Source organism: Podarcis cretensis (assembly GCF_951804945.1).
Source record: "Podarcis cretensis genome assembly, chromosome: 2".
Classification (NCBI taxonomy): Eukaryota; Metazoa; Chordata; class Lepidosauria; order Squamata; family Lacertidae; genus Podarcis; species Podarcis cretensis.
The window spans coordinates 122523838-122541167 of NC_137171.1; the positions used below are offsets into that span (position 1 = coordinate 122523838).

The 17330-nt window shown below is 42.0% G+C and overlaps 2 protein-coding genes and 1 long non-coding RNA gene across 4 annotated transcripts in view; 1 reads left to right on the plus strand and 2 right to left on the minus strand.

Moving 5' to 3' along the window:
* Nucleotides 1-82: 82 nt before the first annotated feature.
* Nucleotides 83-16962, plus strand: LOC307209219. 2 transcript variants are annotated; one of them, XR_013835436.1, is made up of 3 exons: nt 83-1127; nt 15798-15928; nt 16863-16962. It is a non-coding gene; the product is annotated as an uncharacterized lncRNA (long non-coding RNA). The 2 variants fall into 2 exon arrangements; XR_013835437.1 differs by having other exon boundaries at nt 83-809.
* LOC307208914 (vomeronasal type-2 receptor 26-like) lies at nt 2580-3657 on the minus strand. Its single transcript, XM_079963954.1, has one exon. It carries the CDS (start codon nt 3638-3640, stop codon nt 2675-2677), a length of 966 nt encoding a protein of 321 aa, XP_079820080.1. The 5' UTR covers nt 3641-3657; the 3' UTR covers nt 2580-2674.
* The window catches only part of LOC307208770 (vomeronasal type-2 receptor 26-like), a 40294-nt gene continuing 37885 nt past the window's right edge, over nt 14922-17330 (minus strand). The window contains exon 6 of the mRNA XM_079963720.1: nt 14922-15133. Within this exon, the coding sequence (XP_079819846.1) occupies nt 15062-15133 (72 nt within the window). The 3' untranslated portion in view covers nt 14922-15061. The remainder of the gene's footprint in view (nt 15134-17330) is intronic.

Genomic DNA, 17330 nt, shown 5'->3' on the forward strand with positions numbered 1-17330 from the left:
CAGGTCCAGCTTCTGATATTTATGACCCAGTTTTTGCAGGCTCGTGACAATAAGTTATCTCATTCTGCCTGTGATTCTGATGTTTATGTTATTTGTGAACTCAAAGGCCACCGTTGGGGAAATCCTTGGACTACATAAATTATCAAAATTATGATTTTGAAAATTATAGGGTTAAGAAGGTCCACCTCCTCTGCAACTCCCTGGAATCGGTGTGTGACTCAATGGGCAGCTGCAGAGCCAGAGTAAAGCATGTTTGTGAGAACTCAAAGATGGGGCTGTCAATCTGGGCCCTGCTGAACTTGAGGAAACATTAACTTCAGTAAAGTCCAGGAAATTATAAAATAGCTATAATGGATCAAGACGAGCAAGGCAGGACATGATAGAGGTTGATAAACTCCCGTACGGTGTAGATAATATGGATAGGAAAAAGTTTTTCTCCCCTGCAGGTGTTAGTGGAGTTAGGGTCAGATTCTTGAAAATGTAGAACCTTCTGAAGTGATTCACTGCTTGCAAATGAAGTTTTCAGCTGTTGAGGTTCTATTGCTCTTTGAACCACAGTCAGCATTTTAAGATAATATATATTTACACCAGTTCTGGTCAGTGAAATGGACATTCTCAGTAACAAGTCCATCAGATGTTGCAGGAGTGAATTGGCCAGTGACGTTACCATGGATGAATGCAGATGTATCATTGTGGCATCACTGTATGATGTCACAGACAGAATGAGCTTCAAACCCCAGCAAAGTGAGAGACAGTTAACAGTCAGACCCAGGTTAATGCTTTGGGTATTCGTGGCAGATGATGAAAAGGTAAAACATGGGGGCTATGGTATCTTTTACCAAAGGTTACAGTCGTCTAGAGATTGAAAATGCATTAGATGGATGAAACAATAATATAGGGGCACAGCAGAATATGAACTATATACCCGCTGAAGGTCTTGGCTTCAATTTGTGACATCTGCAAATCATCCTGAAGCCTTTGGGGCAGAGGCAGGACTGGGGAAAAACATGTTTGTAAGAACTTGCTGATAGGCTTGTCAGTCTGTGACTTGCAAGGCCTGAGGAAGAAACAATTTCAGAAAACTTCAAGGAACAGCAGAGAAGTCATGAGGGATGAAGGCAAATAAGGTGAGAATGTCATGGTGTGGAGGAAATAGGCAATTCCCCCCCCTTCCTCTCGCTTAATAATACTTGAAGATTGGATCATCCAGTGCTGCTGAATGTTAGAGGATTAAGGATAAAGTAAATACCATAAGCTTACCCAGTGCAGGTCAGTGAAATGGACATCTTCAGTAAGAAGTCTATCAGAGAGAAGCATGACTGCAGTGCCTCTTCACTTTCATCATTCATTACTAGTTCCTTTCACAATTTTATTTTTTATCTATGCTTCTTTGATTCCATGCATAACAAGGTCTGAACCAAGACTCAAATGGGTCAAGATAATAGTTTGAGCTCAGGTGGTCCCATCCATGTGATCTCCCAACTGTTGCCCTGCTTGACTTATTAAAGCTTGTCAAAAGGGTATGAGTGGGTGGATTCAGGAGTTTTCAATACATCCTCATGGAAGAGGGCAGTCCTGGCTGTCTTGAAATATGTGGTGGCTTTATCACTCCTGAAATTTTCCAACATGAGCTTATTGGTTTATGATTACTACTACTAAGTGATAGCTAGTACTGGTTTTTTTTTGAAGTGTAAATGAAGGAGATCATAGAATCATAGAGTTGGAAGAGACCACAAGGGCCATCGAGTCCAACCCCCTGCCAAGCAGGAAACACCATCAGAGCACTCCTGACATATGGTTGTCAAGCCTCTGCTTAAAGACCTCCAAAGAAGGAGACTCCACCACACTCCTTGGCAGCAAATTCCACTGTCGAACAGCTCTTACTGTCAGGAAGTTCTTCCTAATGTTTAGGTGGAATCTTCTTTCTTGTAGTTTGGATCCATTGCTCCGTGTCCGCTTCTCTGGAGCAGGTGAGGTCTGACCAGAGCAGAATACAGTGGCACTATTACTTCCCTTGATCTAGATGCTATACTTACATATAAGGTAAAGGTAAAGGTACCCCTGCCCGTACGGGCCAGTCTTGACAGACTCTGGGGTTGTGCGCCCATCTCACTTAAGAGGCCAGGGGCCAGCGCTGTCCGGAGACACTTCCGGGTCACGTGGCCAGCGTGACATCCCTGCTCTGGTGAGCCAGAGCCGCACACGGAAACACAGTTTACCTTCCCGCTGGTAAGCGGTCCCTATTTATCTACTTGCACCCGGAGGTGCTTTCGAACTGCTAGGTTGGCAGGCGCTGGGACCGAGCAGCGGGAGCGCACCCCGCCGCAGGGATTCGAACCGCCGACCTTTCGATCGGCAAGCCCTAGGCGCTGAGGCTTTAACCCACAGCGCCACCTGCGTCCCTGATACTTACATATACTTACATTCATATATACTTACATTCATACCTGTCTATTTTCTGACAGAGGTTGCCATGGTGATGGTGTGTGCGTTTGAGGTGTCACACAGTCTTTCGCAAGGTGTGCTGGGAAGAATAAGATGATTATGGCAGAAAATTTGCGAGCATAGATTCTATGACCTAGGAGCATTTGCAATTCTGTCACCAACCAGGTGGAGTCCATCTTTACAACATCATATTTTATGTGAAGCCAAGAATCTTCAAAGAACCTAAGAATCAGACACTACCACCTTCACTTTTTGTAGTTAGATGTGCCTTTGTGTTCAGATCAGGCCTGAGGATGATAATGTAGCACTTGGGAAGGAAGATGCAGCCCAGAAGCCCAGCACTGGAGGCCAACATAGAGAAGACCTGCACAGCGACCATGTACTTCCCCTTGGTGCTCAGGTAGGTGGGCACAAAGGACACCCAAACACTGCAGAAGACCAGCATGCTGAAGGTGATCAGCTTGGCTTCATTGAAGGACCCAGGAAGCTTTCTGGCTAGGAAAGCCACTGTGAAGCAGATGGCAGCCAGGAAGCCCATGTAGCCAAGGACAGTGTAGAACATGGCAACAGATCCCTCATTGCATAGAAGGATGATCTCTCTAGCTTGGGAGTGCATGTCGGAGTCTGGGAAGGGTGGGGAGATTCCCAGCCAGATGCTGCAGATGACAACCTGCATACTGGAACAGGAAAGGACAATGGAGTTGGCCAGACTCTTCCCCAGCCATCTCCTCACCTTGTTCCCTGGCTTTGTGGCCAGGAAGGCCAGCACCACAGTGATGGTTTTTGCCAAAACAGAAGAGACGGCAACTGAGAAGATGATGCTGAAGGCTGTTTGTCGGAGAAGGCAGGTGACTTTCCTTGGCCGGCCGACGAACAGGAAGGAGGACAAAAAGGAAAGCAGGAGGGAGCTGAGGAGTATATAGGATAAGTCTCGATTGTTAGCTTTGACTATGGGAGTTTCCTTGTATTTAATGAAGATTCCTTTCACAATGCCGGTGGTCAAGGACAAGAAGAGAGCAAAGGAAACCAGCACAATCCCCAAGGGTTCTTCATAAGTGAGAAATGTTATAGTCTTGGGGACACATTTGTCTCGCGCCTGATTTGCATGCTGATCTTCTGGGCATCTGGTGCAATGCTTTGCATCTGAAGAGAAGAAGAAGGACTTCAGAATTACTAACAAAATTCTTACATCCATACCTGTCTATTTTCTGACAGAGGTTGCCATGGTGATGGTGTGTGCGTTTGAGGTGTCACACAGTCTTTAGCAAGGTGTGCTGGGAAGAATAAGGCAGAGAACAAGGAGGTGCCCATTATGGCTAGGCTGGCTGAAGATTGGTTAGGAGAGATTTCTTCGACTCAAGAAAGCTGTACTGCTATGGCAAACAAGTCCCTCTTGATCATGCACTAAGATCTGGACTCCCTCCATGCGGACTGAAGGTGTAAATATGTGAACAAATCCTATTTCTTAAAGCTACGACAGTATCCCCCGCATCTGCAATTCTCCAAAGGAGCACGAACCCTGGGTGACCCGCTGGAGCCCCCTGAAATCTTGCCTCTCCCTTTCTTCTGGAGTCACCCACCTTCCTGAATGGAGATGGTCCCTTCCATACATGGAGCACAATCATAGCAGCAAACGGCCTCCCCTTCTTTAGCCACTCTGGCGTATCCAGGGGGACAGCTTTTGGTGCATCTTGAATGAGGCACGACCTAAAAAGAAGGAGAAAGAGCACCAAAAGGAGACCAGCATAAATTACAGACATCATCTGAAGGCTCTGAGTAAAAATACTCTGAAATAAAAATTATTTTTAGAATACTGAGACCAGGTTAGAAAGCTTTAAAATGGGAGTGAGACTCTTCCAAATTTGGTAGAACTGTGGAGAACTCATTTTCTTTTTTTTCTTTTTTTATAATAATTTTTATTCGTTTTTCAAACAGATAACAAAAGTACCACAAAACAACATAATTTCCAACTGATCGTTTCATACCCTTCTTTCTTTTGACTTCCCCATACCTCCCCATCCCTGCATTCTTGTTTAGTGATTCTTTAGCAACCCTTAGGTCCATTATCTTAATTCCCTTTCATAAAAGTTCCTTTAGTTTTTTTTTGATTACTGCTGCAATTTCTTTACCTCTTACCCCCTGACATCTTAACATTCGTCAATTTTACAATTGTTCTTGAGATATATTTTAAATTTCTTCCAGTCCTCTTCCACTGTCTCTTTCCCCTGGTCACGGATTCTGCCCGTCATCTCGGCCAGTCCCATAAAGTCAATCACCTTTGTTTGCCATTCTTCCAGAGTAGGTAGTTCTTGCGTCTTCCAATACTTTGCCAGTAGAATTCTTGCTGCTGTAGTGGCGTACATAAAAAAAATCCTATCCTTCCTTAACACCACTTGGCCAACCATGCCCAAAAGGAAAGCCTCTGGTTTCTTAGGAAAAGTCCACTTAAGGATCTTCTTAATTTCATTATAGATCATTTCCCAGAAAGCTTTAACCTTTGGGCAGGTCCACCAAAGATGGTAGAAGGTGCCTTCAGTCTCATTACATTTCCAACACTTATTATTAGGCAAATGGTAAATTTTTGCAAGTTTGACTGGGGTCATGTACCACCGATAGATCATTTTCATAATATTTTCTTTTAAAGCATTACATGCAGTAAATTTGATACCGGTGGTCCATAACTGTTCCCAGTCAGCAAACATAATATCATGACCGATATCTTGTGCCCATTTAATCATAGCTGATTTCACCGTTTCATCCTGTGTATTCCATTTCAACAGCAAGTTATACATTTTTGATAAATTCTTAGTATTGGGTTCCAACAGTTCTGTTTCTAATTTTGACTTCTCTTTCTGAAATCCTATTTTTCTGTCCTGTTTAAATGTCTCATTTATCTGATGATAATGCAACCAATCTCGAACCTTAGGCTTTAGTTTCTCATAACTCTGAAGTTTCACCCTTTCACCATCATATTCTAAAATTTCATGATATTTTGGCCATTTAGAGTCCATATTAAGCTTTTTTACTTCCCTAGCTTCCATTGGTGACACCCACCTAGGGGTTTTACTTTCCAGCAGATCTTTATATCTAATCCAAACGTTATACAATGCTTTCCTCACAATATGGTTTTTAAAACTTTTGTACACCTTTACCTTGTCATACCATAAATATGCATGCCAACCAAAACTATTGTCGTACCCTTCCAGGTCCAAAATGTCAGTGTTCTCAAGAAGTAGCCAGTGTTTCAACCAGCAGAAAGCTGCCGATTCATAGTAAAGTCTTAAGTCCGGCAGGGCAAACCCCCCTCTATCCTTTGCATCAGTTAAAATCTTAAATTTAATTCTGGGCTTTTTGCCCTGCCAGACAAATTTTGATATGTCTTTCTGCCACTTCTTGAAACAATCCATCCTGTCCAAAATCTGTAACGTCTGAAATAAAAACAGCATTCTAGGCAATACATTCATCTTAATAGTAGCAATTCGGCCTAACAAGGAAAGTTTCAACCTTGACCATATTTCCAGATCTTTCTTAACCTCTGCCCAAGTTTTTTCATAATTATCCTTAAATAAATTCACATTCTTGGATGTTAAGTTTAACCCCAGGTATTTTACCCTTTTTGTTATTTCCAGGCCTGTTTCATTCTGAAAACTCTCTCTTTCTTCCATTGTTAAGTTTTTTTCCAACACTTTCGTTTTTTGTTTGTTCAATTTAAAACCTGCTACTCGACCAAATATTTCAATTAATTCTAATACTCTTTTAGTACTAGTGTCTGGCTGTTGCAAAGTCAATACTAGGTCATCTGCAAATGCTCTTAACTTGTAATGTCTAACTCCGACCTGAACTCCTTTAACCAACTGGTCCTTTCTAATCATGTTTAACAAAACCTCCAGGACTGATATAAAAAGCAAAGGGGATATTGGGCATCCCTGCCGTGTACCTTTTTCTATGGGTATTTCTTCTGTAACCACATTGTTTACAATTAGCTTGGCCTTTTGTTGAGAATATATTGCACCTATACCGTTTTCAAAACCTTGGCCTACCCCCATCCCTTGGAGATTTTTTTTCATAAAAGTCCAGCAGATATTGTCAAAGGCTTTCTCCGCGTCTACAAAAATCAGGACTGCTTTCCTGTTAATGTCAACATCTAGCAATTCTAAAATGTCTATAATGTTCCTCACATTGTCTGACATATATCTCCCTGGGAGAAAGCCTGTTTGGTCCTTATGAATCTCCTCTATCAACACTCTTTTCAATCTTTTTGCCAAAATGTCTGCAAAAATTTTGTAATCCACATTAAGCAAAGATATAGGGCGGTAGTTTCTAACCTGGTTCTTCTCAGCTTCTGTCTTCGGTATAAGTGAGATAAAAGCCTCTTTCCACGATTCAGGTGCCTTTTTCCCCTTCAGGATTTCATTGCAAACTTCCTTCAATGGTTGTATTAAACATTCTTTCAGCATCTTGTAGTATTTAGCCGTCAGGCCATCTGGTCCTGGTGATTTTCCCAATTTCATATTTTGAATGGCACCCTCTATTTCTTGTTCTGTTATTTCCTCATTTAGAGTCCTTTTACTTTGTTCTGGAATTTTTGGTAAGCCGTATTTTCTGATGAATTCTTCTATTTCTTGTTCATTAATTGGCCCTTGTGCATACAATTTCTTAAAAAAGCTTTGAAAGCAATTGTTTATCTCATTAGGTTTGTGGATAATTTTCCCATCCATTTCTAAACTGGTTACCGTGTTCATTTTCTGCCTTTTCTTCAATTGCCATGACAGAAGTTTCCCACACTTGTCCGCTGATTCGAAGGTTCTTTGTCTCATTTGCTTTATCTTCCATTCTATTTGTTGGTTCATGAGCTCCATGTACTGCATCTGATAAAACTTTATTTCTCTCAGAATCTCATGAGACTTTGGTTTGGACCTCAAATTCTTCTCTCCTCCTTTTATTTTTTCTAGGATTTTTTCCTTCCTCTCATTTTGTTGCTTCCTCTTTATAGAGTTCTGTTGAATTAGGAAACCTCGCATCACGGCTTTGCTTGCGTCCCAAATTATTCTTTTCTCCACATCTGTTTTCCTGTTAATCTCGAAATAATCTTTTAATGTTTTAAGGGCCTTCTTATGGATCTCTTCATCCTTAAATAGGGTGTCATTCATTCTCCATCTAAAGGATCCAGTTGTTGTTAGTTTCATCTCCATCTTCACCGCATTATGGTCGGAGCAAGTTTTTGGGCATATTTCTACTTTTTTTGTTCTTGACGCCAGACTACTAGAAATCCAAATTTGGTCTATTCTTGTCCATGTCATTTTTGCCTCAGAGAAGAAAGTTCCCTCTCTCTCTAGAGGATTCCTTGTTCTCCAAATATCAATCAAGTCCAAAGTTTCAGTCATTTCAAAAAAGATCTTTGGTAGTCTCCCTTCTTTTGAGATCACTTGTCTCTGTGCCTTATCCATGTTTGTTGAGACAACTCCATTCATATCCCCCATCATTACGATTTTATAGTCTATGAAATCAACTAGTGTCTCATGCAACTTCTTAAAGAATTCGGCCTTCCCCTCATTTGGGGCATATACTCCAACAATCAGGATTTTTTCTCCTTGAATTTGTATTTCAATTGCCAGGTATCTTCCTTGTTCATCTTTAAATATCAATCTTGGGGCCAATTTTTCCTTTGCATAGATCACCACACCTCTTTTCTTCACTTTGTCTGATGAAATAAATTCTTGACCAAGTCTCTTATTTGTCAATAATTTCCTGTTTATCCTGGCAATATGGGTTTCTTGCAAACATATTATATCTAATTGTTCTCTCTTCAAGATGTGAAAAACTTGTCGTCTTTTTCGAGGAAGGTTCAAGCCATTACAGTTCCAACTAAGAAGTTGCAGAGACATTTTGTGTTTAGGTAGCTGTTCCTCCAACTGCTCCAAGCTTCTGTTCTTCCTCCGATGGTGGTGGTAAAAGTCCAAATGATAGATTTGCTATATCAGGTGGTTCTTTCTCCTCTGCAGTTCCTTTCTGCAAATCCTCCAGGTATCTCTCCAGAAATTGTTCTTTGTCCTGAATTGTTTTTATTTTGATCTTTCTTCCTTTAAAGTTAAAGGATAGTCCTTGTGGGAACTCCCATCTGAATGGTATGGTATTTTTCTTCAGCAGATCTGCTAGGTTCTTATAGTAGGTCCTCACCTCTAAAATATATTTGGGGATGTCCTTAAAAATCTGTATCTGACAGTTTTGGATCACCAGTGCCTTTTGATAATGCAAGTTCAATATTCTATCTCTTTCTTCTTTTGATCTCAGTGTAATTAGACAATCCCTTGGTTTCTTGTCCTGCCTCCTGCCCAGCCGAAAGGCTGTTGTTATCTCAAATTCTTCATCTTCCGCCCATTCCTCATGCCAAACTCATTTTCTTTCTGACATAAAGTTTCATTTTTAATTGTTGAACGCAAATATTGTTGAACACAAAGGATTAAACAAACTATGGCCTTTTGAGATTTATTGTTCTTGTCACTGTGAAAAGGTTGCCCTATTCCGGACAAAGTTGTTGAGCTTTATTTTCCCCCTTTCTAAATGTTTTGGGCTTTTCTTTGAATTTTCAATCATTTTTTTTTAAATCACTCCGCTTGCCATAGGTTTGGGTTTTCCTGGACATTTTGCTGTTTCAGCAAAAAGCTGTGTCTGGGTGCCATTTCTGCAGCCCATTCCTAGATGTGTCCAAGACAACCCGGAGGAATGGCAGCCATACACCATGAATTGTATTGTTGTGCTTTTATAAGCAGTCACTGTTACTGGGCAGCTGAAAAAGCCCACAAGGCAGCTAGGGTAAAAGGTAAAGGTAAAGGTACCCCTGCCCGTACGGGCCAGTCTTGACAGACTCTGGGGTTGTGCGCCCATCTCACTTAAGAGGCCAGGGGCCAGCTATGTCCGGAGACACTTCCGGGTCACGTGGCCAGCGTGACATCGCTGCTCTGGCGAGCCAGAGCCGCACACGGAAACGCCGTTTACCTTCCCGCTGGTAAGCGGTCCCTATTTATCTACTTGCACCCGGAGGTGCTTTCGAACTGCTAGGTTGGCAGGCGCTGGGACCGAGCAGCGGGAGCGCACCCCGCCACAGGGATTTGAACCGCTGACCTTTCGATCGGCAAGTCCTAGGCGCTGAGGCTTTAACTCACAGCGCCACCTGTGGCCCATTGATGTCCTTGTTCATCCACTCAGAGGGATAGATGAAAATGCAAGTGTAAGAGCAGCCTCTCCTCTCTTTGCCGCTCTCCATCTGAACTGCTATTCAAAACAGAGAGGGCAAAACAGAGAAGGAAAACAGCAGCGGTGTACACAACCAGGAGTGGGTCTCACTCTGAACAGGGCCCACTTAGGGTTAAACTGAAAATGGCCCCTATCAGCAAATTGTCAGAACTTAACAGATGTCACAGCAAGGGAACCAGAGCCAGTTGTGCCATAGTGGTTAGAGGGGTGTAAGAGAACACAGTTGGAATGCTAAAGTAGGGAACCAAGAGATAAAAGGAACAACTGGCAAGTTTGGCCTTGGAGAGCAAAATGAAGCAGGGCAAAGGCTAATAGAGTTCTGTCAAGAGAACAAGCTGGTCATCACAAACACACTTTTCCAACAACACAAGAGACGACTCTACACGTGGACATCACCAGATGGGCAGCATCGAAATCAGATTGATTATATTCTCTGCAGCCAAAGATGGAGAAGCTTGATACAGTCAGCAAAAACAAGACCTGGAGCTGACTGTGGCTCAGATCATCAGCTTCTTATAGCAAAATTCAAGCTTAAACTGAAGAAAGTAGGAAAAACCACTGGGCCGGTAAGATACAATCTAAATCAAATCCCTTATGAATACACAGTGGAAGTGAGGAACAGGTTTAAGGATTTAGATCTGCTGGACAGAGTGCCCGAAGAACTATGGATGGAGGCTCGCAACATTATACAGGAGGCAGCAACGAAAACCATCCCAATGAAAAGTAAATGCAAGAAAGCAAAGTGGCGGTCCAACGAGGCCTTACAAATAGCGGGGGAGAGAAAGCAAGCAAAATGCGAGGGAGATAGAGAAAGATACAGGAAATTGAATGCAGATTTCCAAAAAATAGCAAGGAGAGATAAGAAGGCCTTCTTAAATGAGCAATGCAAAGAAATAGAGGAAAACAACAGAATGGGAAGAACCAGAGATCTGTTCAAGAAAATTGGAGATATGAAAGGAACATTTCGTTCAAAGATTACCATAATAAAGGACAAAAGTGGTAAGGACCTAACAGAAGCAGAAGACATCAAGAAGAGGTGGCAAGAATACACAGAGGAATTATACCAGAAAGATATGGATGTCTCGTACACCCCAGGTAGTGGGGTTGCTGACCTTGAGCCAGACATCCTGGAGAGTGAAGTCAAATGGGCCTTAGAAAGCACTGCAAATAACAAGGCCAGTGGAAGTGATGGTATTCCAGCTGAACTATTTAAAATTTTAAAAGATGATGCTGTTAAGGTGCTACACTCAATATGCCAGCAAGTTTGGAAAACTCAGCAGTGGCCAGAAGATTGGAGAAGATCAGTCTACATCCCAATCCCAAAGAAGGGCAGTGCCAAAGAATGCTCCAACTATCGCACAATTTCACTCATTTCACACGCTAGCAAGGTTATGCTTAAAATTCTACAAGGAAGGCTCAAGCAGTATGTGGACCGAGAACTCCCAGAAGTGCAAGCTGGATTTAGAAGAGGCAGAGGAACCAGAGACCAAATTGCAAACATGCGCTGGATTATGGAGAAAGCTAGAGAGTTCCAGAAAGACATCTACTTCTGCTTCATTGACTATGCAAAAGCCTTTGACTGTGTCGACCACAGCAAACTATGGCAAGCTCTTAAAGAAATGGGAGTGCCTGATCACCTCATCTGTCTCCTGAGAAATCTCTATGTGGGACAAGAAGCTACAGTTAGAACTGGATATGGAACAACTGATTGGTTCAAAATTGGGAAAGGAGTACGACAAGGCTGTATATTGTCTCCCTGCTTATTTAACTTATATGCAGAATTCATCATGTGAAAGGCTGGGCTGGATGAATCCGAAGCCGGAATTAAGATTGCCGGAAGAAATATCAACAACCTCAGATATGCAGATGACACAACCTTGATGGCAGAAAGTGAGGAGGAATTAAAGAAGCTTTTATTGAGGGTGAAAGAGGAGAGTGCAAAATATGGTCTGAAGCTCAACATCAAAAAAATGAAGATCATGGCCACTGGTCCCATCACCTCCTGGCAAATAGAAGGAGAAGAAATGGAGGCAGTGAGAGATTTTACTTTCTTGGGCTCCATGATCACTGCAGATGGTGACAGCAGCCACGAAATTAAGAGACGCCTGCTTCTTGGGAGGAAAGCAATAACAAACCTAGACAGCATCTTAAAAAGTAGAGACATCACCTTGCCAACAAAGGTCCGTATAGTAAAAGCTATGGTCTTCCCAGTAGTGATGTATGGAAGTGAGAGCTGGACCATAAAGAAGGCAGATCGCCGAAGAATTGATTCTTTTGAATTATGGTGCTGGAGGAGACTCTTGAGAGTCCCATGGACTGCAAGAAGAACAAACCGATCCATTCTTAAGGAAATCAGCCCTGAGTGCTCACTGGAAGGACAGATCGTGAAGCTGAGGCTCCAATACTTTGGCCACCTCATGAGAAGAGAAGACTCCCTGGAAAAGACCCTGATGTTGGGAAAGATGGAGGGCACAAGGAGAAGGGGACGACAGAGGACGAGATGGTTGGATAGTGTCTTCGAAGCTACAAACATGAGTCTGACCAAACTGCGGGAGGCAGTGGAAGACAGAAGTGCCTGGCGTGCTCTGGTCCATGGGGTCACGAAGAGTCGGACACGACTAAACGACTAAACAACAACAACAACAACAAGAGAACACAGGAGACTAAGGTTCAAATTCCCAGGGAGCCATGAAGCTCCATAGAGAAAAGGTGGGATATAGGTGCAACAAATAAACAGATAAATGAATAAATGCGATGACCTTGCTGAAGTTCCCAGGCCACAGAATGGCTTCTGGTTTAATGGAGAATTTTATGTCAGAGGATGTCTGCCCCTCGATGCTCCCAACTTTCCTTCTGCTCTGAGATCTATTGGGAAATACGACCCAGTTCACGATATCAAAGTTGGCAGTCAGCTCCCCACTCTGATCAGAATACATCCCTCCTATGGATGAATTGGAAATCCAAATTTCTTTCAAGAAAGTATGAAGCTAGATTGGCAGAGAAAACACCAGCATTTAGAAAACATGATATCTGGATTGGTTCCAGACATCTTACCAGTTTTGAGAGAATGGTCCTGAATCAAGGACATTGAGGCCTCGTGTCAGCTAAAGATAACAACCTTTTGGTCATTACGACTGGTCCATTATCATGTTATAAATTCACAGGAAATATGACTCAAATAAACACAAATAGAGGACACATCCTAGCAAGCATTTGGCAACAAGCCTTTTAATTGCCTTTAACCGATCCTATTGTGTTTTCAACATTCTGTGTTTTAAATAAGGGTTTTCTTTAGTGATTTTTTTTATTTTAACGTTTTTGTAAAGTGCTTTGAGGGTTTCTTCAAGAGTCAAGCAATATATAAATGTTATGAACTAAATATAGTAATTAATTAATTAAGCTTAACAATTTTTCATAGCTTATTTTGTGCTTTGAAAGATTTTCCCCTAACTTTCCCAAATTATCTATTTTTAAAAAATTATCTATTTCAAAGTATATTAGAACCACAAAAATAGATGAACAATTAAAAAGAAAAACTTATTAACATGTCCTACTAAAGATAAGGCATAGGAAAACGAAACATATTTAACAATAACAATGAGGTAAACTACAAAGAATATACAATCTGAAACACATATCAGAGGGTATTTGCAAAAAAGCAGAGAGGACAGACCTGCCATGGCTCCAACCTTTGAAGTTCCAATCTGTCTCTTCCACCCGCCATTAACCTCCATTTGGATCTGGATGAATATGCGACATTCAAGGCTTGGGCCACAAACTGGACGCCATAGTAAGTTCTGTAGCGGTCTTGAGACCAGATTTCCCCCATCTCTTTCTGGGACAAAGTTTCCAGTGGTTCCTTTTCTGTGCATCTTGTCCAACCCTCCACGGACAGTACTTTGTTTGAACATGAACAATGGAATGCTTTCTTCCAAAACTGTGAAAATACAGATTCAGTTGCATCTGAAAGTCGAGTATAGTAGCCATGTTCTGTCCGTTTTTTGGTATTCATTACAAAGGACAAAGAACCTTGGGCAGGTTGGAAGTAATCTGTGCCACCAAACAACATCTCATCAATGTCCAGAAGATCTGTTGTGATCCAGACTATCCCCTGAGATTCCCTCACTTCCTGAATTCTTTGTAACACCACGATTGGATAAATTCTGTGCGCAGAGTCCCCATAATAAACAAACACTTTGACTTGTCTCAAATCAGATGGTTTACAATGTAAGGATGACATTTGTCTCAGGGTCGAAATATGAATTCTTTCCAAGAAAGCAACACAAATCCCACTGCGGATCAGCAGAAGGGTGAAGACACTCAGGAACCTTTCTCCATTGTCATTGTCTGGAACAAAGAGGCCGATCCACGTCCACCCGAAATGTAGCAACAACTTGACAATCCCCATGTGCTGGGTTTCTTCTTTGGGGACCATCCAGTAGATAAAAGGGAACTGGGTTTTGTCATTCAGATCATGAGCAGCCGAGCCATAACTGATCTAGTAAGAAAAGGAGTGGTGTCGTTTTTTAGGAATACACAAGAAAGGCCTCACTGCATGATCAGGCCAAAGGCCCATCTTCTCACAGTAGCTAACCAGATGCTTCTGGATGTATGCCATGCCTTTGATGGAGGAATCATGTTCAGAAGAGGACCTGGAGTTTACAGAGAAGGAAGTGGCTCCAATGGACAGTGGGGCAGAGCAGGGCATCTGGGCCTTGTAGGGTCATGGCACCCCAACCTCTTCCTAGAGTAACAATGGGGCACTACACAGAATGAGAGGCAGAAGCTAAGCAGCTGCACAGTTTGGAGGAGTGCAAGTACTTAAACTTCTCTGTTCATTTAGCTGTCAGACATCAGAGAAACAAGAAACTCATTAGGAGCCAGGGGCTACTTTCAACCACATCTTCCTATTGACAGTCTTGGCAGGGAGACAGGAAGAGGCTGAGGGTTTTCTAATTCGCTTTCCACTTTCTTGCAATGTGATTTTCCCCCTTTGGTCTCCCTTTTTGGGTGCTACTCTTCTGTGTTCCCTGGAAACTAATGGCCAGATGTTTGGCTTTGCAGTTTAGAAACTTCTGGGGGCATGAAGGGGTTCCTCACCACTGCTGGAGAGACAGCAGAGAGGAATGAAACACAATTGATCTCTTCCCTTCCAATTCCTACCTGGGGCATTTTGTAGATGCCCAACATGCTTGAAATTGGGTGGGTGATTTCAGAAGAAGTTGCTTCAAAAACAGCTAACACGTTATTCTTTCTTCCGCAGCTGTAGTTTGGAATACTGTCTAGCATGGCATCAACAGTTGTCCTGACATCAAAAGCGGCCTCATAGATGCTATAGCCCAGGGTGACATTGGCTAAATGCTTAAGATGCCGGGTGATCTCCTGGGTTGCAAACAAGATGGACAGGACTGGTGAGGGGTCCTTTGCTGACCAACTGCAAATAAATGAATACACGAAAAATGGTTTTAGCTTCCATTCTCCATTAAATGAAAACAACTCCTTGCTCTATACAAGTTATATCTAACGGGAATCTCTGCAGCTAGGAAGGAGCAGAATCTTGCCCAGATCCACCAACAAAGAAAGGAGTAGCATTTAGGAGAGCTTGAGCTGGGATGAATTAGATTGAAATGCTCATTTAGATTTCCTTAAGTTGGCAAGAACTATTTACAAGATGAGAAGATATGAAAGAGAGAAATGCCGTATCTTGGGTTACTCACCTTAACTTCTGAGTCTGGTGGAATTACTTAGTAAGGTTCCTATACTGATTTGAACATTCCAGTGAGTTTGAAGGGAAGGTGGTGGTATCCTTATATTCCAATTTTTACACATTCTTTGATCCGCAAATGCAAGATTGCACAGTGGATTTAGAACTTATTTAAGATATGTTGTAATCCAAATACCCCCAACACCACCAGGGACATTTAATTTAGACAGTTGGGAATAAAGGAATAAGGGAAGCTGTCAAAGCTGTTAACACTTGACTTGAAAGAAACACCCTTTCTCACGAGACATGAGATGATCAACTATGCTTTAGCTGCATTAATGAAACTGAAGCCCAAAATAGGGAAAGGGTTCAGAAACAACCTCTTTGTTTGCAGGATACCAAGGGGCATGGCCAGAAACTAGATGCTGCCTCTGGAAAACAGCAAGAAATGTGAATGCAGACTGGGTAACATAAAGTCACTTACGTCATAACAGTGTTTTTGGGAGGGATAGAGAACTTGAATGGGTAAGTTCTATAAGCTCTTGGAAATATGACCCCACTAATGAGGTGGTCTCCTGGCCTGTAATAATTCAACGGATCACTTTCCTCATTTAGGTTCAATGGGCATTTTGCTTTCAGCATCCCACAGGCTCCATGGGGCATTAGCAGCAGAAACAGCAGCAGCAGCAGAAATATCATCCTGGCTATGCCTGCAAGAGTCATACACTCATGTGACAGCTGAACTCCTACAGTAGCTTCAGAAGCAAAGGTAGAAAAAGGAAACCTCCGATAGAAACAAGAGGCTTCTGCTATTTATGACTCAGTTCTTCTTTCAGGCTTGTGACAATAAGTTATCTGATGCTGCCTGTCATTCTGATGTTTTGTTATTTGTGGACTCCAAGGCCATCGTTGGGGAAATCCCTGGACCAGATAAACAAATCACCATGATTTTGATAATTATAGGGTTAAGAAAGTCCACCTCCTCTGCAACTCCCTGGAATCGGTGTGTGACTCAATGGGCAGCTGCAGAGCCAGTGCAAAACATGTTTGTGAGAACTCAAAGATGGGACTCTCAATCTGGGCCCTGCTCAACTTGAGGAAACATTAACTTCAGTAAAGTCCAAGAAACTATAGCATATCTAGCATTATGATTAGGTGGGCCCAGGATCTGATTGATTCTGAAAGGTGGGAAAAACTGTGGACTAAATCAAATTTACAGCATGTGTGTCACTCAAAGAAAATGTATTTAAGATGATGTACCGATGGTATATCACACCTGCCAAACTTGCTAAAATGTATAGAAATCAAGACAAAAAATGTTGGAAGTGTAAGGAAAAGAATTTCCTCCACATGTGGTGGACTTGCTGCAAAGTGAAAGCCTTCTGGGATATAATATATAATGAGTTAAAAAAGGTTTTGAAATATAAGTTCAATAAAAAAACAGAGGCATTTTTATTAGGTTTAATTGGTGAAGAAATACATAAAAGAGAGGTAAACATGTTTATGTATGCCACAACGGCTGCAAGAACAGTTCTGGCTCAGAAGCGGAAGCAGCAGGAACTCCCGGTCGGAGCCAGACATTACAAATTGAAGGCTTTTGCAGATGACTTGGTATTGACCTTGCAAGAGCCAGACACTAGTACCAAAAGAGCTTTAGAATTAATTCAAGTTTTCGGCCAGGTCGCAGGATTTAAGTTGAATAAACAAAAAACTAAGGTACTGGAAAAAAACTTAACAAATGTTGAAAGAGAGAGATTCCAAGAGGAAACTGGGTTAGTGGTGGCAAAGAGTGTAAAATACCTGGGGATTAATATGACATCTAAGAATATTAACTTATTTAAGGATAACTATGATAAGTGCTGGACTGAGATAAAGAAAGATTTAGAAATATGGTCAAACCTGAAGCTTTCCTTGTTAGGCCGAATTG

Excerpts from the sequence above, each read along its gene's own strand:
- LOC307208914 (XM_079963954.1), bottom strand. The coding sequence starts at position 3,640 with ATGGATGTAAGAATTTTGTTAGTAATTCTGAAGTCCTTCTTCTTCTCT.